This window comes from Trachurus trachurus (genome assembly GCF_905171665.1).
Source record: "Trachurus trachurus genome assembly, chromosome: 3".
In the NCBI taxonomy this organism is placed as follows: domain Eukaryota; kingdom Metazoa; phylum Chordata; class Actinopteri; order Carangiformes; family Carangidae; genus Trachurus; species Trachurus trachurus.
The window spans coordinates 38,171,753-38,197,085 of record NC_139893.1 but is presented as its reverse complement, the minus strand read 5'-3'; the positions used below and the strand labels follow the sequence as shown (position 1 = coordinate 38,197,085).

General features: G+C 41.9%; 1 protein-coding gene across 1 annotated transcript in view; it reads left to right on the top strand.

The window, feature by feature from the left end:
* adamts17 (ADAM metallopeptidase with thrombospondin type 1 motif, 17) overlaps window positions 1-25,333 on the top strand; it is a gene marked incomplete at both ends in the record, with an annotated part of 178,466 nt that overhangs the window by 67,241 nt on the left and 85,892 nt on the right. Inside the window, one exon of the mRNA XM_083993041.1 lies at window positions 8,924-8,967. Within this exon, the coding sequence (XP_083849167.1) occupies window positions 8,924-8,967 (44 nt within the window). The remainder of the gene's footprint in view (window positions 1-8,923; window positions 8,968-25,333) is intronic.

Here is a 25,333-nt window from a genome sequence, read left to right as displayed (position 1 = left end):
TCTCTTACATCTTATTAACAGCCTCCTGGAAGGAAACAAAGTATTTGAAATCGGAGACTGGTTGATTCATGTCGCTCACATGAAATGTAAAAATACCACAACAGAGCAGAGCTTTGCTTTCCCAACAAAACATCCTCCACTTTGTTTGATGATAGCTTGGTAGATATTCTAGTCAGCCCAAGGCCGGGTTCAGACTACATCATTTTTTTGTTTTCACGATGGTCAGATTAAAGAGATAGTAGCATTTTTTTAAAGTGGGCTTGTATGATCTACAAATAGCCCCTAAGTACTTTAATTACAGTAGCAGACTCTCTGCACTCCTCCCGTTAGCAACGCCAGCCCATAGCCCTGCCCAGAGATTTACAACATACAGTGTTGTGAACAGACCCAAAGAAACGGCCTATTTTCGCGGCCTAAAAGAGGTTTTACCTGAAAAAAAAAACACAGTTCCATTGTTCGCTATAATATAATTATTTCCAGCCCCTCAAAGTGCAGGAAAAACACAGTTTTTATTTGGAGCTAACCAACTGCTGATCGGCGGGCGCTAACCCTGGGCGGAGGGATATGTGAGTTGGTTAGGTCCAAATAAAAACTGCGTAGCGAACAATGGAACTGTGTATTTTTTTTCAGGTAAAACCTCTTTTAGGCCGTGAAAATAGGCCGTTTCTTTGGGTCTGTTCACAACACTGTATGTTGTAAATCTCTGGGCAGGGCTATGGGCTGGCGTTGCTAACGGGAGGAGTGCAGAGAGTCTTCTACTGCAATTAAAGTACTTAGGGGCTATTTGTAGATCATACAACCCCACTTTAAAAAAAATGCTATTATCCCTTTAAACCATCACAGTGGAATAAACTCTTACCGTGTCTTGGTCAGGAGACTGGCAGCACTACAAGTATGACTCTGACCAATCATCACAAGACCCTGCGTGAGTTCATAGGCCACCTGGGGTGTTACAACAAACAGTCAATCATGGATACTGTAGCACTGTGTGTGTGATTGCAGTCTTTAGCTCAGACAGGAAAAATAAAAAGTAAAAGCAAAAAGGATGGTGGAGCCGTTCCTGGGTCTGGTGAAGAGGCCAGTTGACTGTCTGTTCTTCAGAGAGAACATGAGGTACATTAACCAATGTATACACCATTCACTTAGACTGTCACATGAAGTACATGTTCACTGTGTAAACACTGCGTCAGTGCACTCTGTCATCCTTCTGGTCAACATCAAGGTTCACGTCGTAGGAGATGTCAGACTAGGCCAAGAAATTCCAAAAATTCTAACATGCTAAACCAGTGGTTCCAAACCTCTTTTGGCTCGTGAACCCATTTTGACATCGACCCGTCAATCAAGATGCGCCAGCTCAGATATTTCTATATGCTGCATTTTATTTGAACTCAATTTATATTTGATAAACTGAAAGTATAGAATACAGTTGTTTAAGATTGTCTGTGGTGTTTTTAATTATAATTTAAAAGAATAATATTTAGTTAAATATTTTTATCAGTAATTTGTTTTATCAATTACTAGACATTTCAGGCGACCCCCATTTGAATTCCAGGTGACCCCACATGGGGTCCCGACCCCAAGGTTGAAAATCACTGTGTTATAAACATTCCATGGAGGCATCGTAGAGCATCTTAGACGCAAAATTGCTGGTTGTCAGTTATGTTGCACTATACGTCCGTTCTTTGTTCCCAACGTTCATAATCGGGCCTGATGCTGAAAATTGGTAGAAAAATCGTGTCGTCTGATCCTGCCTTAAAATGTTTTCTCGGAAAGTTGTTGGAAGTATAGTGCTACAGTTGCACTCCTTCAGATAAGAGTTGGTAAACCTGGTGTTAATATGGGGCTAAAGGTTTAAATATACTGGACCAGCTCGACTGTACTGGTTCTGCTCAGTACTGGAGAAATTAAGAAAGTAGATTTCCAGTTAGTTTTTTACTGCTTTTGCTCTCACATTCTATCCAATCGGCTCTGTTTTCTCTATGACGCATCACAAACACACAGACTCTCTGCTGCTCTAGTCACCATGGAGAAGGATAGTTCCAACACTAAGAACACAAACACCAGTGACCCGCAAACACACTGACTACTGTGATATATTAATGGGTCTTTCCAAACTAAAATGTAGAGATGAAGAGGAACCATACTCTCTCATGTAACTTAGTAACTTGTGTTGTTAGAAAGTATATTTGTTGCTTAAACGTCAAAGGTCCACAGGGGGCTCATGATTCTCTTTTTATACACAGACAACTTCATCATCTTTAGTCATGAGACTTCAAGGCCTGTGGCATGTAGCCTAAGCAAGTAAATATATATGGCAAATTAAAGTTACTGCCTGTCTAACTCTAAACTCCTCCAAACCTCAAGAGCTCTCAGTGAGTCTAGCCAACATTAACATTTACTACAGCATCTCTAACATCCATCATCCATGTTTTAAGGACAGGAAGGGGTTAATGTGAGGGGCTTCACTGTTCTGTTTGATCCTCAATGATCACAACATTAGTCACATGTAACATCAAACTCCTCTGTTTGATGAACATGATCCTCAAAGTGTCAGAGCATCATGGTGAGCAAACCAGACTCCTTACTGAGAGTCTGACTCCATTTTCTTTTCTTTTTTTTCTTAATTCTACATGTATTTGGTTCAAACTTTAACAACAGCTACCTCTTTTTCCTTTTGATTTGTTCATGTCTTCTGTAAGCAAATGTCCAGATAAATTTAAACCATTTTGCTTTTGTGAGCTACTTTACATTTAGGATAGGATTTTTCCAGGGGTGTGTTTGTACCCACCTGTTAAACCCTCAAATCATGTTTTGAGTTTTTAAAAGATGTATTGGATTTCCCCTCTGTACCTGTATATCCCTTTTTTCTCCATCTTGGAAATGTTCCTATCTTCTTAACAGTCTCATTTAATATTGAGTCTGTCTTCTACAGTAGTATTTTACTTTTCTTGGTATATTTCCTAGACAAACTGGGACATCAACAATTTTTCCTTTATCTTACTGACTGGCACATGTATTAATACTGATAGAGATAATTGATCAGTCCTTCATTTATCTAAGAAACTGTCACCACTCACTATATTGTATATTTTTGTGTCAGCTCACACTCGTTGTGACTGAAGCTCCTGTCTGAGCTGAGTCCAACCCTCTGCAGTCGTCTGCAGTATTTGTGAGAGGAAGCGTCCCTCACACTGATCCCTTTATGTCCTGCTTCAAAACTTGACATCCTCCTGAGAAGACAAACAGCTCCGTGTCACCATGTCCGCTTAATGCTGATGTGGAGCAGGCAGGAAGCGCTCGCTGCTCCTCACTGCTCCTCACTGCTCTGGGCTCCTTTACCTGCAGTGTGGCCTGCAGGCGCCACTCACTGTTCTGTTCTCTACTAGAGCAGCTCAGTGAGGGGTTGACTGACAGGAGAAGAGCTCTGTCTTCACACTGTAGGACTGCAACTGCTTCCAACAGAGACAGTGATGCATTCTTTAGTGTGGACAAATCCAGAGTATTTTGAGTCCTCCCATTCAGACTGACATCCTCACCTCAACAGCTCATTGGACCACAGTGGTCCTCCACACTGCAAAAACTCAAAATCTTTCCAAGAATTTCTGTCTTATTTCTTGTCAAAATGTCTCATTTCTAGTCAAAACTAACCTCTTTCCACTTAAAACAAGACTCATCACCTAAAAAATTACTTGTTTTTAGATCATTTTCACTTGTTTCAAACAAATTTTCACTTGAAATAAGTAGAAAAATCTGCCAGTGAAAGCAAGTTTTTTGTGTTTGTAATAAGGAAGAAAAACTTGCTCCACGTTAACAGATTTTTTTACTTATTTCAAGTGAAAATCTGCTTGAAAGAAGCAAAAAGTGTCTAAAAACAAGCTACTTTTTATCTGATGAGTCTTATTGTAAGTATAATAAGATTTGTTTTGAGTAGAAATGACACTTTGACTAGAAATAAGACAAATTCTTGGTAAGATATTTGAGTTTTTGCAGTGCATACTGAACGGTGATCACAGAAAGCAAAGTGATGTAGATGTTGATATTGAACAGTGGAGTCGACACCTATTAACAATTAATGATCAGCAGTGTTGGGCACGTTCCTTTTAAAAAGTAATGAGTTATAGTTACTAGTTACTTTCTCCAAAAAGTAACTGAGTTAGTAACTGAATTACTAGATGATACAAGTAACTAATTACCAGGAAAAGTAACTATTGCTAAACTATAAAATGTTCAAATATGTCAAATTACTTGGACTCGCCACCTAACCCCCAACCATAACATAACCTCCCATTGATCTGGAACTAACCAACTCACTCAGTATTCCTCCGCACAGTTGGTTAGTTCCAGATAAATGGATATTTTCCGACTAGTTGATGGACTGAAAAGAAAAGTGTATATAACGTAGGCCTACACTTTAATGGGTGTGTTATTGTGTGACGGGACTTCTTGAGCCAAGTAATGGTAACGGCGTTATAACGGGGAAACTGTAACTTTTTTGATTACTTGTTATTGAAAAAAGTAGCACCGATTTTGTATCGCTGTTATTCCTATCACTGATGATCAGTAAGTTTTATTAGTTGGGTGCAACGAGTCTTAACATGAATAGATGACTCCATGATCGTTAAAGGGATAGTTCACCCAAAATTGAAATTTCACTCATTATCTACTCACCCTCATGTCGACTAAGGGCTGGGAGAAGTTTCAGAGTTATCCATGGCTTCCTTTACTATTTATTGATTGTATACCAAGTGGAGTAGCAACATAATTTCGTTGTACTGATGTATAATGACAATAAAGGCTTTCAATTCAATTTCAATCAATCAATTCAATTCTCTGAGTTACAGGGGGTCTCGGCGTAGCAGTGCATGTCAATATAACGGTTGCAAATGGATACCAACTGTCTTTGTAACAAAAAGACACACCAAAAAACATCCGGGAAGAGAAGCTTCCGCTACAAAACAAGCTTGAAATATAGACTTATTTAATTTTTATCGGAACTATTTCGCATTTTGGGGCTTCAATACAAGACGGACATTAGAACAGCATGGAGGTATTTGGATGTTTTTTGGTGTGTCTTTTTGTTACGAAGACAGTTGGATAACTCTGAAACTTCTCCCAGCCCTTAGTCGACATGAGGGTGAGTAGATAATGAGTGACATTTCAATTTTGGGTGAACTATCCCTTTAATAGTGTTTCCTCTGAGATCATTTAGGAAGCAGTGTTTCTCCTGGACCAGCTCTGATGATGAAGCTGCTCTGATACTTCACTCACTCTGAACTTTCCTCAGATTAAAATAATTCTCAGCAGCAGCCGACATCTTTACTTCACGCCTTTACTGGCCCCTTGACAACCATCCGTTGCCTGGTCATGGCCAGGCCCTGCTCCTTCCAGAAAAGCCTATCACAACGAACACAATACACACAATTTACACAGCATCGCATTTCATCAATCTCACACATGTTGACAAGCAGGTCTTGTTGAGGTCTGGTTCCCAGAGGCGGACCTGCAGCTGTTGACACCTAGCTGAGGACTCCCACATGTCAGTGGGAAGCTCTCCTCCTCCACTGTTGCCGCTGTAGTGCGAGCAAACTCAGCATTGCCCACAGTCGTAAAAAAGAAAAGAAAAAAAAACCTGTGGCTTTAAATCTTTATGACTGTGGAGTTTTTCCCTCCACACCTGGCCCATCATCTGGCAGCAGTGTGCTGTGGTTGGACTGTTGTGATAAGCACAGCTGGTTGATCACAGCAGATTAAAGCTGTGAAGTACCGTGTGTTACCTTTAAGGCCACACACATGAGAAATGAGAAAAGATTGACTGATACAAAAGATGAATTGGTTTCAGCACATGACAGAGTTCATTCACTGCACTGTCCCTCACTATGGCTGCTGTGACTTGTGTGTTGATGGTCACATCCCCTCTGTATAAAGGATTTAAAGGTCCAGTGTGTAAAATGGGGGGGGAAACCTTGATATTCAGGGAGGGTTGCACTCACGTTGGCAAAGTGACGGTGGCCTCCGAGGACAAAAAAACTTGTTAACTAGGGCTGGGACAATATGCTTTTCTCTAGATTCGATTCTTCTACGATTTTTTTGATGGCGATTCGATTTAAATTGCGATTCTACGATATTGCAGATTCTCTCGATTTTTAGTCTGCATTTTTAACATTTATCTGCACACAAATACTGTAGGAGCCTATAAATGAACATACTCCATTATAAAGTGAACTTAAACCCTTTTCAAAACCTGTACTCTCTGTATGTAAAAAAGGCTAACAAATGCACATTGCACAATATTTTAAAAAATTCAAAAAAAATAAAAATAAATCGATTTTTGAAAAAAATAAATCGATTTAAAAATTGTCAAAACAGATATCGCGATATTTATGTGAATCGATTTTTTCTCCCACCCCTATTGTTTACCATGACTGGGATGACTGGGAGTATTTCAGGAGCATGGAGCGATGAGGTGAAGTCTACTGTTTCCTCCTCCTTCTTTCCTTCCTCCCAAACTCCTGAAACGTGCTCTCTGGTTGGCTGGATTTCCCGTTCAGGCTGCCGTACAAACATGGCAACACTCTCTAAAGCAAGACCCTTGCTATATGTACGGTAGATATAAAAGAAGAATTATAAGGCTACGAAAACCAAACACATGTTATTCAGATTTTGCCAATAAACTTTGACAAATATTACACACTGGACCTTTAACAAGCTCAAAACGAGCTGAACTCTGCCCCCCAGGTGGAGTTCCTTTCCTCTATTATTGTGGCCTTGGCTTTGAGGAGATCAAGGTCTCGGTTCCCTGATGAACCAAACCGGTGAAATCAGAGCTTACTTCTATACATTCCTACATGTTGTTCACAGTATCAGTATCAAGAAGCCCTATGATGTCTTTTCCCCCATTTACACCATATATGCAGATGTGTAGACACGTCTGCCAAGATGACATTGTAGATCATTCTTTGTGCACTGAAATGTGAAGCAGCTGTACACAAGTCTAATCTAGAAATATAAATGATGATAATAATGAGCTGAATGACCCAGGGGGGTAAATGAGATACCTACCTACCATACTCAGCTGTCTGCTGCCGGGGTGCGAGACTGACTTTATAGTATCACATCTGATTTAGTATTTTCTCCATCTGGGGCTAATCAGTTCTTTGAAAGATCCCGACCCCTCTACAGACAGAGCTCTGGACTGGGATAGTTCTAGTTCTGTGGCAACTTAAAGGGATAGTTCACTCAAAATTGAAATTTCACTCATTATCTACTCACCCTCATGTCGACTATACTAAGGGCTGGGAGAAGTTTCAGAGTCCTCCGTGCCTTCTCTGAGTTACAGCGGGGCTCCGTGCAGCACTGCATTGCCATATGACGGTTTGTCCAAAAAGACACACCAAAAAAACATCCAAATACCTCCATAGTGCTCGTATGTAATGTCCCTTTTGTATTGAAGCCCCAACATGAGAAATTGTTCTGAAAAAAATTAAATAAGTCTATATTTTAAGCTTGTTTGTAGCGGAAGCTCCCAGTGTTGCTCTGCCGGAATCTCGCGCGATTTGCGGAGCCGTGTACTGGGTGTCAGTGCAAATCGCGAGAGATTTGCACTGACACAGGCAAAGCAGTGAACTGAGACACTGGGAGCTTCCGCTACAAACAAGCATAAAATATAGACTTATTTAATTTTTTTCGGAACAGTTTCTCATGTTGGGGCTTCAATACAAGAGGGACATTACAGATGAGCACTATGGAGGTATGGTTTTTGGTGTGTCTTTTTGGACGAAGAAAAGTGAGCCCCGTTTGCTACCGTCATATGGACATGCAGTGCTACCCCGAGACCCCCTGTAACTCAGAGAAGCCACGGAGGACTCTGAAACTTCTCCCAGCCCTTAGTCCACATGAGGGTGAGTAGATAATGAGTGAAATTTCAATTTTGAGTGAACTATCCCTTTAAGAAACCAATGATGTGTTCATACTGAGATTTATGATCCTAAGGAGCTTTTTGTAATTGTTGCTACATCAGCTACAGAGTGCATCACCAGTGTTAACAATTGTCTCCATTAAGCCTTCCACAAAATATTTTAAGTATCTATTAAAGGACCACTTATTAATCCCCTGGGGGAAATGATTGAACTATTCAATTTATAATTTTTTTGTTTTGTTTTGGGTTTTTTAATTACAAATTACATACTAAAGTTTAAATTCCCATCAGTAAAATGACATTAATGTAATGTAACCCAGTTACTGTGCATTTACCTTTACTTTGGCGCACAGAGCCGGTGGGTATCCTGCAGGTAGTGATACTTATTAGATGACTTTTTCACGCAGACTTTACAGCCTGGTGCTGTTTCGTCATGCAACAATCACCACCGCCTGCAAGAAATCACAAAAAAACTACAGGCTGTAGGACTACGTTCACCTCATTCCCAGTGGAACCTTTAGGAAACTTGCACTCCTGCTTCCTCTGTGGTTTAGTTGAGGGGGGTGGGGTGGGGGGGGTCTCCCTGGGAGCCCAGAGCCAACAGGCCTGTAGCCTGCAGAGGTGCGAGCGGAGGCTGGGTTGGACTTTCTCTCTCCGGGTCTTGTTTTTCCAGCATTCCTCACACAACCAGCTCTGACACTGTTAGTGTTTACAACTGTCAATGTGTTTACAACACTGTGAATATTTTCCAGGAGAGACCGTTGGAAAGTTTCTGCTGTCGTACCCATATTTAAATGATTATTGTGTCTCTCCCCTCTCAGTGACAGATGGCTTTTCACCATTCATTCAGAATACCTATAAACACTACTTTTCCATTTCCATTCAATATGAAGGTTACCTGGTTCTTTTTCAGAGCCTGGTGTGTGTGTGTTTGTGTGTGTGTGGATTCTACATTGATGTAATTTTCAATAGATGAGTGAAATAAACTCTGCCTTGTTTCCTTTTCAGGACAGATTTCTGCGTTCATAAAGACGAACCCTGTGATACTGTGGGTGAGTACAATTATGTATTGTGCTCTCTTACACACACACACACACTGGTAGTATTGGCTGCTGGTATTGTTTACACCTTGTCTGCGTGTGTGTGGATACCTCCTGCAGCAGAAGGTACCACACAAGAGGGGTTTGGCTGCTGTTCAAATCTCTCTGTCTCTCAGTCTGTCTGTCTGGATGGATCTTTGTTGGTGCAGTGATATCATTCACAAAATGTACAGGTGTGTAGTTCAGATAAGAAGAATGCTGAGGTTGAGGGTGTGTGTGGTCCGACCCACGAGAACTGTACAATCATCAGATAAAAAACAGTTTCTGGTTTTGCGCATGTCACAGTAGAAGTGTTGAGGTTTAGATTTAAAATATGACTATGGTTCATTTGACTCATTTGACCAGCAAGAGTCTCTCTCTAACCAGGTGCATGTATGTGTAGTTAAAGGGATAGTTCAACATTTTGGCAAATTGGCCCATTGCCATAATCCCTATAGTCATAGCAGTAGGTTCGTTACCTTTAATTGTCGGTGCAAGCTGTTTTTAGAACGGCGGAGCAGAGCCGTGAGCTTCTCAGAGCTACACTACGGAGGCTAATGGGATTTTTTCCTCATCAAACTCATCACATACACAATCCAACAACTCCAAAACGCTCTCGTGGACAAGTTGTGATCTGCACATTCACCACACTATGAGATAATAACACAACGTTACCAGACAGAGTTGTTTTAGAGGTAAATTCATGCAAAATCGCTGATGCGTGTTCCTGTTGAGGGAAGTTTTTCAGCAAGCAGTCTCTGTATTTACCTCTAAAACAACTCTGTCTGGTAACATTCTGTTATTATCTCATAGCGTGGTGAATCTGCAGGTCACAACTTGTCCACCAGAGCGTTTTGGAGTTGTTGGATTGTGTATTTGATGAGTTTGATGAGGGAAACCAAGAAATCCCATGAGCCTCCATAGTATAGCTCTGAGCAGCTCACGGCTCTGCTCTGCCGTTCTAAAAATAGCTTTGCCAACAATTAAAGGTAACGAATGTACTCCTAAAACTATAGGGATTATGGCAATGGGCCAATTTGCCAAAATAAGAATGTTTCAGCCAAAAAATGGCAGAAAGTAGTGAGAATGATGCTGCAGAGATGTTTTATCCTCTGAAACCATTTTCACCAAGTTTAATGCAGTGAAGTGGGTAAAGGTGAGTGAACCTGTCTCCCTCTGCACAATCAGATGAGTTAGCCTGATGTTCGCCTCCTTTTGCATAGATATGCAAAAACATTTATGATGACATGTCATGATCAGGCAACTGTAAGCAGTTGGTGATCTGGGAAAGACTCTGACTTGAAGAACAAGACAGGACATGTTGACATTCAAGTATTTGAGTATCATACACCAAACATCACATTTAATGCGGGATGTGAACGCTGCTCTGCTGTTGTCCTGAGCTTTGACTTTCTAACCCAACCTGTACAGTAACTAGAAGTGAACGATACACTTAATAGGAGACAGGGTTGTTGAAGAATTGTCGACTGTACAGTGCTGTTCCTCCTTCAAGGATTTCTTCTGCCTCTGTGAACCTCTCTGTTTCAATATTATGTAATGTTGGACCTCTTCCATTCACAGTTGTGATTTATGCCCTTGGAAGTCTAAGAATTGGCCTCAAGCCATAAAAGCTAAAGCAGTTTTCTTTTGTGCTTGTTTCCCTATTTGACCATATGAGCTCAGAGCGTTTTCTTTTCTTTCTTTTTTTTTCTTCCTGGCTCAGAGTATTTAGTTTAACAAAGGGCACAGACTTTCCTCACAGTGTAAATGATGTAGAGACAGAGGGAAAGCTGTAAAGAAATCAGAGGAACAGTGCACAGACTTGATCTTAGTCAGGCGCTGTAATCTACCGCCACCTCAGCTCTTCAAAGAGAACAAGAGCCTCAGAGGTTTTGTCTCTGGGAAGCCTTGACATATAAAATACACCTATGAACTCAGTCCAGCTGATTTCCATATGAGGAGGAATTCCCCTTTTCAAATAGGAAGTGCAAATGTTTCCACCCTCGCAAAGTGGAAAGCTGAAATTAAGAGACGGCCCCCTCAATCGCTTTTTATAAGGAGAAGCTCTGTGTGTGTGTGTGTGTGTGTGTGTGTGTGTGTGTGTGTGCCGTAGTTGAAGTGTTTGAGTGTGTATGTTGCATGTGTGACTGGCTGTCTGGTTTCCTGTCTGTCTCATAGTTTCAGATGCTCCGCTGGCATCAAGCTTCACATCATGTTCAAAGGAGCTGAGAAGAATTTTCACACAGGCTGTTTATTGTAAATAATGATTTATTGATGCAGCTGCATGGTTCTAAGGTTTGGGGTGTTTAAAGGGATAGTTCACCCAAAATTGAAATTTCACTCATTAATCTACTCACCCTCATGTGGACTAAGGGCTGGGAGAAGTTTCAGAGTCCTCCGTGGCTTCTCTGAGTTACAGGGGGTCTCGGCGTAGCAGTGCATGTCCATATAACAGTTGCAAATGGATACCAACTGTCTTCGTAACAAAAAGACACACCAAAAAACATCCAAATACCTCCATGCTGCTCGTATATAATGTCCATCTTGTATTGAAGCCCCGAAATGCGAAATTGTCCCGAAAAAAATTAAATAAGTCTATATTTCAAGCTTGTAGCTGTAGCGGAAGCTCCTCTTCCCGGTTCGTCAAATTTGGACGAACCAGGGTCTGTCCTCTTCCCAGTTCGTCCAAATTTGACGAACCGGGAAGAGGAGCTTCGAGAAGCTTCCGCTACAAAACAAGCTTGAAATATAGACTTATTTAATTTTTTTCGGGACAATTTCGCATTTCCGGGCTTCAATACAAGACGGACATTACATACGAGCAGCATGGATGTATTTGGATGTTTTTTTGGTGTGTCTTTTTGTTACGAAGACAGTTGGTATCCATTTGCAACCATTATATGGACATGCACTGCTACGCCGAGACCCCCTGTAACTCAGAGAAGCCACGGAGGACTCTGAAACTTCTCCCAGCCCTTAGTCCACATGAGGGTGAGTAGATTAATGAGTGAAATTTCAATTTTGGGTGAACTATCCCTATACTTGGATTGTATTTTTTCATGTGCCAACATGTGGTACAGCCACACACACACACTATGATGACTGTTATCATAGTTTAGGCCGATAAAGCTGCCTCCCTGTCCAATCACAGAGCCCTCTCACTGTGGACAATACGGTCCAAGCCACAGCTCCCAAACAGCCACTGTACATTATTGTTTCTGTGTAATACTGATTGACTGTGTTTGCACAAAAATGTGAGTGACACAGAAATACTGTAATAAGTTGATATGGCTTACTGTACAGTGTGAACAAATCCCCCGGAGCCTCGGTTCTGAAGCAGTTGAATCTACTTAGACAGGGAGGAAAACAGATTAAAGGCTCTATTTTCGAACCTGGCAGTGAACCTGGCAGTTTGCAGTGACGTGTGCCTGACCCAGGGTCTGCCAAATGCACCTTTGGTAGGAGGGGGGGTGGAAGAAACCTCAGGATTGACCTGTATGGAGAATACTGTATGATCTGGGAGAGCGCCAAGCAACGAGCAGGTGCCATCAAACAGGACATGATTCTTACAGCATCAGTTCTGTTGGTGCCCGTGTCAGGCTGGGACAGTTGTTCAGATCCTGTGGTATTACATTTCATTTATTGGATCTCCATTAGCACCAGCACATTAGCATAGCTATTCTTCCTAGAGTCCACACCGTAAGTCAAAATTGTCCATTCTTCAGAGTCCATCAAAGGAAAAAAACAACAGCTAATGCAATCACAATATACATACATTCAATCATAGAAACAGACAGACAAGAACACAAGACATGATCGCCAACACACCAACAAATTAAGAATCCATAATTATATGCAAGGGGAAAACACTATAGCGAAACATACAAACAGATACCAAAATAACAATCTCACAGGGCAGGGAAGAGAACAGGAACTACATCATATAACATATACCAACAACCTCATGTGCACCTGCACAATTTAACTACTGCATCTGCAACATTAGAAGAGCAAGAATGTATACCTATCTGTGGAATGTACTCACAAAGTGGCAACGAATTCCACTCCAGTATATGGCACAGTACAAACAGATTTCTTCAACACATTAGTACTGTATTAGCCTTACACCGCATCCGGACATACAGCGAGCGAGCGAACCGGCGGTGAGTATATTCTACTAGTTCAGAATCCAAAACAATCAAATTATTGAGGGACGTAGAAACCAATTCCTGACATTTCCTGGTTGGCGTTTTTGACATATTTTAAATTTCATTTCAATGCAATTCTCTCATTCTCCTCTCTCTGTTAACTAGCTTGTCAACAGGAAGCAGGGTGTACTTTTCAACCAATAAGAAGTGTTTAGGGGCGCGACACGGCCACGAAATGTCGTCCAGAAAGAGACAGAGCAAGCAAGTTTTGCAGGGTTGGGTGACACATCGCTGGACAGAGCGATGTCGACCGCAGCATGTCAGGACAGGCTGATTGAAAAGTACACATTCTAATCACTTCTTCTTGCTCGCTCGTGTCGCTGTACAGTATGTTAGGAAACCTTCCCTCAGTAGCATGTCTTGTCTAATAATTATGGCGACATTGGGAGGCTTATTTACAATAATATTCATTGGGAAGTTCAACAAAACGTAATAGGTATAATGAGTAACTGCACCCAACTTTTCACTGCTGTATGTTAATCACCCCCAAAAACAAGTAGAGGTGTTGCTTTGTCTGTGTGGATTCTGCAGAACTGGGTGCACGTCACCTGTTCAGGCTGCTGTTTTCATCTGCGTCTGCACAACGACAGCTGAGCCCTTTCTTTTTTCTGTTCATTCACTTTTACCGCAGCACTACACCTCCGGGATAATGTTTGACATGTCGTCGTCTCAGACACCAGTTAAAGTTTGGCAGCTCCTCCCATGTAACGTAGCATTCAAACTTTAATAAGCATGGGAAGGGAGAGGAGGCGTATTTGGCATTTTCATTTCCTGTCTCAATGAATTACCTCAAAGATTCATAGTTGTTATGTTTTGGCTACACATATATGTAAGTTAATGGAATGAAAAAATAGATTTTTGATTAAAGTGACTTGACATCAAACATGTTCTGAATATGAATAGCCAATATGTAAAGTATATGTCCAAGAAAGACGATGAGAATTTCTTTGTCATCCTCTTCTCACCCCATGTTTTCTGACTGAATACTCACAGGCCGATCATTCACCAGAGACAGTTGCAGGGTCTGGCACTTAAAGTGGATATCAAAGATCTAGTGGTCTTTGCGATTGTTGGCCATCAGAGAATAGACATCCTTCATTGAATCGCCATCACCATCTGTGCCTTTGGAGACGGCAAAATGAATCAGTTGTCAGATGGTTCATCATCGTATGATCTACAGAGAGGAACACGACTGAACAAGAGACGCAATAAAACAAACACAGACTTGGAACACAACAAAGATCATGCACCAATTATAGCAATAAAAGATTCCATGGGAAAAGATTGATGTTTGTATAACCCACTAGACAAAAACTGAACCACACCTCAGACATCCGCTGATGTTCTGACAGTATTAGGCCCAGTCCCATTTCTCTTCCTTTAACACTAGCACTAACACGGCCTCCAAAGGGAGATTCCCCTTGACGATGAAGTGAGGAGTGTTAGAAGTAAAGACCGTACCCTACACAATGCAGGGCTCCAGACTAACTTTTTGCAGTAGTTGCACTGGTGCGCCTAACTTTTATATTTAGGTGCACCGACACAAAATTTAGGTGCACCCAAATTTTTGTGTCCCACTAAATGCACGCCGCTATGGCGTCACTTTGGGTTGTGAGTAGGGATGCAAATGATCAATTAGGCCTAATTCATTAATCATTAGTTGGTTGACCGCCAGTCGATTAATGGTTAATTGATAATTGGCAATTTTCCTGAGAACCAAAATTTCCTTTGGTATAGGGTCTATAACATAAAAAGCTGAACATTGCTTATACAGGGCTCTACACTAATATTTGTTAGTTCCTACTTTAGGGGCACAATGAAAAATGTTTAAATATGTTTTTTAACCCTTAAATAATGTTGAGGGTCCAATGTGACGCATTTTTACATTTGAGAACAGTAAAAACACCCTAAACATTTTTCCTTTGACTTTAAGCTGACTTCTAATGTGACCCAGTATGGATCATACATGGAAATAGCGTATTTCAACTTTTTTAAATCAACAGACACAAGCAATAAGTTGTTCTAGGCCTATTCACAATATTTGATACAGGTGAATTGGTCTTTCCTGCCACTACACTATTATGATATTAACTCTGATATGAATTAGCCTACATATTTAACTACCGTAGATGACCATTTAGTAGCCCGGGTGTTTAATATGCTAAATTGACTTGGAGCCCAGGCGTTTATAAGAACCAGGTGTGTTTTTGCAACAGGCTACAATTTATTTTTGCAATGAGCAGCACCAGACCATCATGCAAAGAACAAGGTCACCATAGGACCACTGGAACAAAACTACTTTTTTCCGCGGCACACCTTTATTGACATCAGACAATAAATACAAAGACAGATTGTCTGTGTTATCGCGACACAGGGAGCTGATCAGAGCAGCCAATCAGATCAGTGTTATGAACGATAGCGGGAGGGGGGGTCGATCGCGGTAATTTTTCAACACTGTACATCAGCGCAGTCCAGTGCGACCTGTCCCGCCAGCGCGCGCGCCTGTGTGTGTGTGCTCGCCCGCCTGCATGCGAGAGAGAGAGCGAGAGGAGGGGCTGACTGACAGAGGTGATTGCTGGTGAAACACTATGTAGGAGCCACAACCTGCTGTGGTGGGTTTCCATGGTTTCCATTCATGTTTTAAAATGCCGGCTCCAGCTGTTGTGTTACCTGTCACGTGGGCTTTAATGATCTTCCTTCGTTTGACAAATCAACAACGAAGAAATGCAGGAAACAGCAGACGCATTCGCTATGATTTTGCCCTGATTTATGTCGACGTTAGCCCAATATACCAGTTGTTTGTGTTGAAAAAATAAGATGACTTACTCGTTAAGATGGTATTGTTAAGAATCAAGGGTAATTTCATCTTGCACTATGTTCAAAGTCTGCCTCCGACCTCCCTCCGATTTAAGGGGAAGTTTTAAGGGTTGAAAAGCACTTCCCCTCACCCTTAGAAGAATTGGGACACCCTACCCCTACACAAGAACGTGCAAAACCGAGTGCTAGGGTCAAAATCTAGTGGAAGTGGGTAAAATGGGACTTCCTAAAGTATCCCTCCAACACATGATCAACACATAACCCAACACAGACTCCAGAAAGCCCTCTCCTCATGCCTGATTATAAACCACCTGGTTTAAAGAGGGAATATCTCAGCATCAAACTTCATTGTTTTACTGACCCACAGCTGTCTCCAGAGGTGGAGAAGAACTCACTGATCTGTCGCCTTAGTCAACATATAACCTGTTGTCTTGTGAATGTGCTGATGGCTGATCTCTTGTCAGCCACCTGCAACAACCCATGTTTGGCGGTCGTATACGGGTCCATCCAACCTGACCTCCAGCCTCTGTGGACTCCATGACTGTAAAATAACATCTGCTGCCTCCTCCCTTGTGACTGATTCACCAGATTTGTTCATACAGCCACTAGAGAGCTTTGTCACATGTATCATGTGGCTGCATCTTCCAAAATGACTGCACAGTTGGTGAACGTGTCTCTTAATCAGTTTAATAAAAAAAAAACACATTCATTCATTTGAAAGTTTTGAATATTTCACCAAATATCCTGAGGATAGAAAAATCTCTTTTGATTGGTCCAGCTGCAGTGTAAGATATTATTTAGGTGCACAGTTAATACCCATGTAATTACTAAAGAAAAGTTGTCACATGAGAGGTGGATGGAACTCTGTGTGCAGGCTCCGTGTGGCTCCATAGTCTTACCCTACATAGCACCACTTCCCACACATTATCACATATTATCAGCGAGCACATAGCTATGAGGTAATGGAAGTAAAGGCAGACAGAGGCAGCGCTGTGTGTGTCGTGAGGCATTGTGGCAGCTCCTGGCCATGCCTGGCCCTGCACGGCTCTGCCCCTACCATAATACTCTCAACCTCCTAATCTTCCCGCACAATGAGAACACTCCTGCTCTTTGTGCAAGCAGGCCCAAAGTGTGTGACCCACTTTGAGCCTCACTGTAATCACAGCACTCGTTAAAGGTCCTGCTTCCAAACCTCTGCCACCGGCGTTTCCCCTCGCTGCCTCTCCCCTGCAGCCTGCGTCAGGCTTCAAGTCAGAGGGCGCCCAAACACATACAAGGCCATGGATCAGCTCCCAATTAGAAAATAGCATCAACATAGTCAGTGTTACTCTAAAACAGGGGTTCTCAACTAGTCTCACTCGCGACCCACTTTTATAGAATTCAAACCCAGAATTTTTTTTTAAGCCTTTAAAAACTCATTTTGCTCTTTATTGAGCAAAGTGCATTTCAGAGCACATGAATGAAACTGAGGAGGACCAGGACAACTGCATGTACGGAAGTGAATAAAAACATATCAAACTTGACTTGACTTTGACTTCTAATGCATCTCTGCATTCAGAGCATATTCACAAAAGTAAATAAATATCAAATTGCACAAAATAAAGACCCACAAAACAAGATTCACTGCATTCAGGCCACATTAATAAGAAACTGATATCTTTGCATTCAGAGCAAATGGAGCAAATAATAAGAAAGTGAGGAGGACCATTACAACTGCATGTGTTCACGTGTCTCGTGTGTCTTTCAAAATTAGTTATTTTTCAAAATAAAAGACATGTCCAACATCAAATGTGCATTAAATATTATTTACTTTTTTGACCAGCTGTCTGCGACCCATCCAGAACGGGCCCACTTTTGGGTCCCGACCCACCAGTTGAGAACCACTGCTCTAAATGGTTATACTTTACATTAAATAAAAATATAAGCAAGTAAATTAACAGCTGTGTTTGTGTTGCAGAGTTTTTCATGTTTTTGGGGCACAGTAGCTAAAAGCAGCATCCCCAAAGGTTTCCGTGGTGAGCCTGGGAATAGTTAAAAATGCAGCTGTGGAGGATCATAGAAATATATGGAGTCTGCGATATAAGAAGGAGCAAAACTTCAGTGCTCTGAAAACATTAAAATCAGTTGTATAAGAAACCAGGGAGGCAGTGTAGGCTGTAGAACAGAAGTAATATGTTTTCTCATTTATATTGTTAAAATCCTGGCAGCAGTGCACAGTGTAGCTGTCGGTCAGAGGTGATTTAACGTCTTATCAAAGTTGCACTAATCATACTTTCAGTGGCTCAAAGGGATGTTTGTGGTATTTGGGCAAATCAAAGCTCTGGGTTACAGTAATGAGAGTAACCCTTATGAAACACGGGGTTATTAAAACCCCATATGTCATTTAGTTGCATATTGTTTCTTGTGAGGAGTGCACTACTGTGGTACCAAAAGCATATGATATCAATTAAATGTGCAAACCAATCAAATGCCATAAAACACATAATGAAAATAATAAATAATAAACTAGAACATTTCCTGGCAGAAATGTTGAGAGTGCTATGTGGGGTGCTGCTGGGGTGTGAGCTCTGTCAACATGGGAATCAAACCCACGACCTTGAGATCAACAGTCACATGTTGTTTAGACAGAGCTAATCAGACAGACACATTATCATCTCTCTTGCTATCGCTCTACTCTGGCCACAGCAGGCTTTCTTGGCAACAAGTTATTAAATAGTCCACTCAGCTGTGGGTTGTAAAAAAAAAAGAAAAAAAAACTCAGGATTTTAACTCTAAAACACATATAAATACATGATTTAATATTAGTAAGAGTCCATGGTATAGGTGGGATAATGCCGTTAGAGGTGTCCAATAATCAGGTATTAATGAACCCGTTTGATGGTTCACACCTCTGCATCGTCCATTCATTTTTGATAATTGGGCTTTATCCCTTATGTAGAACACCACACACATACTAGATGTTCCTAATGATCTGATTTAAAACAACTGTGTCAGCCTGCCCTCAGGTTACTATGGTGATTTTATCTACTTAGCCTTTACTGAGTGAGATTCAGTTGAAACGTTCCTTTCAAACTTACAACTCAATAACTGTTATCGCAGTAAGCCTGTGCATATTCTCATTTGTCCAGGTCATAGTATCTCAAAGGAGTTTTCAATGGAAAGCAACTGGACTTACTTATTTGTCTAGGAAGACGTTTCACCTCTCATCCAAGAGGCTTCATCAGTTCATGCTTGCATCTCTTTGGTGGTCCACCAAAGACAGTCACTCAAACGACTGCTGTTGGCACTTGGAGCACAAAAGGGAACCAGTGACATCATCACCCTTGTGAACACCCACACAAGAGGTTAAATACCTGGGTCTCCACACCAGATAGTTGGACCAGTCCCAGCCTGGTCAGATGCGAGCATGAACTGATGAAGCCTCTTGGATGAGAGGTGAAACATCTTCCTAGACAAATAACTAAGTCCAGTTGCTTTCGATTGAAAACTCCTTTGAAATAACTGTTATCACATAACCATTTCCATTAGCGGTCGTTTTCTCCCCCGGGATGGCGACGCAGGTTGACCGGCCGAGCAGCTCAGGAGACGGGGCTGCTGCCTCTGATGACGGGTCGCTGCTCACGCAGGTGGAGCTTCACTTCTCTGAAACACATCGTAGCAAACTTCTAAACAGCTGTCATTTGGATAAACTAACATTGGGGATCTAAACGGTTGTGAAAAAATATTAAAAGTGACGTAATAACAACAGCGCTACAGCGTGAAATAAAACAGCTTTTCGCCTGTTTTACAGCTATATGCCACTGCATTTTATATACTGTAGGCCTATACTGCGGTGTGAATGGCGTCGGTCATCGTTTATCCTCAAAACCTGTTTCCATAGCAAAAAAGTTGCATTTTCCTTTTATCGATATACTGACAAATCCACCCCCTCCAAGCGTGAAAACTTTTTTCTGTCTTTTTGTGAATTTCTGGCGTTTCCAACCAAGTTTTTTTCCGCAAATTTTGAAAATGCGAATAAGAGCTATAGGTGGATGGAAACCCCACTACAGTTGATAAACAGCAGAGATATCCCTGAGAGTCCCTGATTAATGAATTGGTCTCAGCTGTGGCTCTGGCCTGAGGCTCAGACGTTGCTGTGGTAACTTGAGGTGTTACCACGACGATAGGCAGACCCCGGGTGGAGGCAGGTGATAATGGTGAGAAAGAGGGTGATTTTCTGCCTCGGCGCTGGTTTCACATTTGGGCTTATTGGGACAAGACGGTAGCACCTATCAGAACAAGAAGCAGACCGTGAGACCATCCTGAACACCTTGAAATGTTTTTGGTGTTTCCAGAGTAAATATTATGGACTGTTGCAAGCTAAGAGAAAGAGGCACTTCTGCTTTTCCCAGGAAATCAGATCCAAATTATGTACTGGATTTAATGGACAACAGGGTGGGATCTGGGCTCACACAGAGGCTCATAGTTCAAATTCTCCAAGTCTCTCTGTTTTTTTGAGCACATTGGGCAAAAGATAATACCTTTTATAAGTATATCTTTGGGGCTTTTTGCTTTTATTTGATAGGATAATTAAGAGAGACAGAAAATGGGGAGACAGAGAGACGGGAATGACATGCAGCAAACGGCCACCTGATTGCAGCGAGGACTGTAGCCTCTGCATATGGGGCGCCTGCTCTGAGCTAAATGACGCCCTAATAGAGATTATACATTTATCTACAACTGTGGAAAAAAATAATGTGTGTGGAGTGTAATTTGTGGCCATGAACAGCGTGTAAAGAGAAAACTTCACAGAGAAAGCTAGTGATGGTTGGAGTTTGTATTTGCATAGATGCTCCATCCAAACAGTGATATACATCCACACAGCATCAGAGCTGTTTGTTAAAGGGATAGTTCACCCAAAATTGAAATTTCTCTTGGCGTAGCAGTGCATGTCAATATAACGGTGCAAATGGATACCAACTGTCTTCGTCAAATTTGGACGAACCAGGGTCTGTCCTCTTCCCAGTTCGTCCAAATTTGACGAACCGGGAAGAGGAGCTTCGAGAAGCTTCCGCTACAAATAAGCTTATAACAAACATCTACTCTTGTACATTCTGTATTTACACTGTACACAGAACAATTAAACTACTATGTAAATGATTACATAAAAAAACATTAGTTGATGCTGTTGCTTCTCTGCAAATTCATTGGTTGATTATGAAGGTTATGATTAGAATGACAATAAAGCTGCAGTGATGCGATGTAGTGTTATGTGCAGTGTCCAGTCATTCACAGATCTGCGGCAGTGATGTGTGTGTCAGTCGGTTAAAGACGACGGGCTCATGTGTCCTCAGGGATCATAGAGTTTCTATAGCGATGGTAGAGGCAGGCTAAAAGAAGATATTTACACAAGACAAACCCTGTTCTCATGTGTCAGCACAATGATGGAAGTCTGACCCCGCACTGCCTGAGAGAAGTGTGGTGGTGGGTGGGGCTGGGATGTAAGTAATATTCCTAGTAGTATCTTATTTCCTGTGTTTGCTTTACTGGAGCAGGGATGTAACTGGGAGATTAGGGGGTTGGTGGGATGTTGATGTTGAACGAAGGCCGGATGACTGGAGAGTCACGGTTGACTTCATGGAGTAGCTGCTCTCTGGTGGGAGGTGACGCTGTGCAAATCAGCTGATTCACACCCTGTGTGTGTATGCGAGACGGAGCGAGTGGGAGAGAGACACAAAGAGAGTAAGATACAACAACACACTCACACAGTGTCTTTGTGCGAAAGGGCACAACCCAGAGATCACACAACATCTGTGATTTGGAAATGGTTTAAAGCTGGATAAACAGCAGGGACATATCCATTGCAAAGATATACAGGACAGACAACCTGCGCTGACAAAGGCAGAAAACACAACAAACCTTGTTCCACCATTTGAAAGTTAGTCCACCATCCCAGTCCACTGTCCCAGTCCACTGTCCCAGTCCACTGTCCCAGTCCGCTCTGCTCCGGCACCTCAGCTCACAGTCCAGTCTCTTTTGTTACCATTTAATCCCAGATTCAAAACAAAGATGAACACAGCATTTTGTACAGTGAAAGACCTGACACCTGTTAGAACGGGGGGGATCTTTGCAGCCATAACATGTTAAAGGGATAGTTCAACATTTTGGCAAATTGGTCCATTGCCATAATCCCTATAGTCATCATAGCAGTAGGCTCGTTACCTTTAATTGTCGGTGCAAGCTATTTTTAGAACGGCAGAGCAGAGCCGCGAGCTGCTCAGAGCTACACTACGGAGGCTCATGGGATTTCTTGGTTTCCCTCATCAAACTCATCAAATACACAATCCAACAACTCCAAAACGCTCTGGTGGACAAGTTGTGACCTGCACATTCACCACGCTATGAGATAATAACGGAATGTTACAAGACAGAGTTGTTTTCAAAGTAAATTCATGCAAAACAGCTGATGCACGTTCCTGTCAGGGGCAGTTTTTCAGTGAGCAGTCAACTCGTCTCGTAACGTTCCGCTATTATCTCATAGTGTGGTGAATGTGCAGGTCACAAGTTAACCACAACTTGGAGTTGTTGGATTGTGTATTTGATGAGTTTGATGAGGGAAACCAAGAAACCCCATTAGCCTCCGTAGCTTAGCTCTGAGCAGCTCGTGACTCTGCTCCACCATTCTAAAAAATAGCTTGCACCGACAAATAAAGGTAACAAACCTCAACGTACTGCTATGACTATAGGGATTATGGCAATGGGCCAATTTGCCAAAATGTTGAACTATCCCTTTAAGCACAACTTGCAGTGCCAATGCTTTATTTGCTGTCACCTAACCCTGAGATGTGGAACTCCATGTCCGTCATGTCATAACAAGTAAAGATGATCTCTGGCATTAGATGTGCATCCAGAGCCTTCAATGACCTTTGAATGCTGTGAGTGAGTGATCTGGACAGGTGTTCACAGACAGTATGTACATGTTGTGTACTAGTTTTACAAGTGTGTAAACAGCAAATGAGTCAGGATATTGTGTAAATGAATGTACAAGCACTTCATTACTTCATTAGGTACACCTGCACAATCTAATGCAGAGGTAAACTGCTCTTCTTATTTGTGTAAATGCACGTGTGATTTTGTGTCTGTTTGCACACGCATTAGTTTTTTTTAGTGTGAGACGAAGAGCAGTGTTTATACACATGTGTGCAGGGTTCTTACGGATCCTTAAAAAGTCTTATTCATTAATCTAAAAACAAGGCCTTAATTGGCATTAACATGTCTTAAATCAATTTTTCAAAAGTCTTAAAAATGTTAACACTTGGTAAGTGGGATTTTATGATTGTAATTAGTCTCAAATCTCGTTAGTTAGTGGCAGTTAGTGGCGGCCCTCACCGCTAAATTTCTCACCGCCACCAGCTCCCGAGTCAGTTTTTTTTTTTTTTCTGGACTTTTTATGCATTTATATTGAAAGCGGAAAACTCACGCGAGTTTGTAGTTTTCACCAAAGTCAGTTTATTAATGGAAACACACAGAACTCAAATTTCTTTTAATGCGCCTTTCCCAGTTATTTGAATCACTTTCGATGGCAACATACAGTACCGACGAGCAAACGTGTCCTTTTTAGGAAAAAGCAAACGTGCCCCCCCCCCCCCCCCCCCAATCATTCATGTAGCAGACACTTTACCTTGGACCACATAGGAAAGTAGGTAAAATTGTCCCTAACCCTATGTAATATATGTGGTGCATTTTTTAAATTTTTTTTTGCATTTGTGAAGTCTGTCTTAAATTTCATTTCAAGTGGCATTAAAAACATCTTAAAAAGTCTTAAATTTAACTTGGCTTAAGCTGCAGGAACCCTGTGTGTGACTGCACATGTGTGTATATCTGTGTACAGTATTGGCGTATAGCATTCTGTGTTTGTGTGTAGTGTGTACATAGGTGGGGGAGGCTCGGGTGACAACAAGGTCGGCGGGGTCGATCTATGGCGAACCAGTATTTGCATGCGTTTATGTGCAAGCATGTGTGCATATATGTGCGCGCATGTATGTGTACGTGAGAGGGCGAACAAAGCGTCTCTTCCAGGCTGACTCAGGCCTGTGTTGTCAGCACTGGGAGCCTCGACTGCCCAGGATTCAGTGGCTCATTGGAAAGCCCTTCATGTTGTAACGGCTAATTAGCGCAAAATAAATGGCTGGCCGAAGCTGCTTGTGGGCAGCACAGTGCTGTGAGTCCAGAGGCCTGATCAGGCTTTGTAGCTCTTTTGAGGCTGTCTGGCTGGATGTGCTGCCAGCTATGTGAGCCAACACATCAGTGTTTGATCAGCCAGCTAGCCCCTAACACCAAGTCAAAACCCAGCGCTGATAACCACAGCGCTGTGGATCGCAGCTCTTTGTCTGGGGGCTTTAGCCTCAGAAGTGCTGGCTTCAACGGATCTTTGATGCTGCAGAAAATCTCAGCCACATCTCTGACCTCACTGTGGAACTTCACCACTCAGCTCTGTTTTATTCACATGGGCTTTATAGGTCCGCTGTGGTAAAGGGCTTGTTCAGGACCAGCATCCAATGTCATTTAGGAGGAATCTGATCCGCTAATGAGGACCTCCGCCTGCATGTGGACCAAACATGGAGGGTCATTCATTCCACTGAAAGTTTTATTTGCTTTCCCCATCGTGGACACATGAACGACATCAAAACAATATGTCAGTGTTGAGTTAGTTTGTAACCATGTGAACACAGAGGAGCAAATGTAAATACTAATGTAAATAGAAAGCTGTTTTGACTGCAGCACAGATTATTCTCACTAGTGGGGGAATGTATTGAATTATTGTTTAAATACAGTACTTGAGTACTGTGTCAAGCACTTATCCTTTATTTGCCGCTATTGTATTTTGTTTTTCACTTTTGTATTTTTTTTTACTAAAGACTACACTAACATTTTACGAAACAACACATCATTACCTTATAAAACTACAAAGCATTGTAAAAGAGGAACTCTTTTTACCTCAACTATGCAACATTTTGACCTTAATTAAACAGCTTCAAAGTAATTGTGATGGTTTAATAAATGACTTGTAACTTGTTCCAGGGAGGGGGCCGTGCGTGGCGCAGTGGGTAAAGCGGCCGCCCCATGTAGAGGCTACAGTCCTCACCGCATGCAGCCCCGGTTCGAATCCCGCGTCGGGCAGCCCTTTCCTGCATGTCATTCCCCCTCTCTCTGCCTCCCCCTTTCCTGTCTCTACTGTGTGCTATCAAATAAAAAGGCAAAAATCCCCCAAATATACTTAAAGGGACAACGAGGAGTTTCTATTTGGTTATTTAAAAGTCTCACGTTAATGTGGA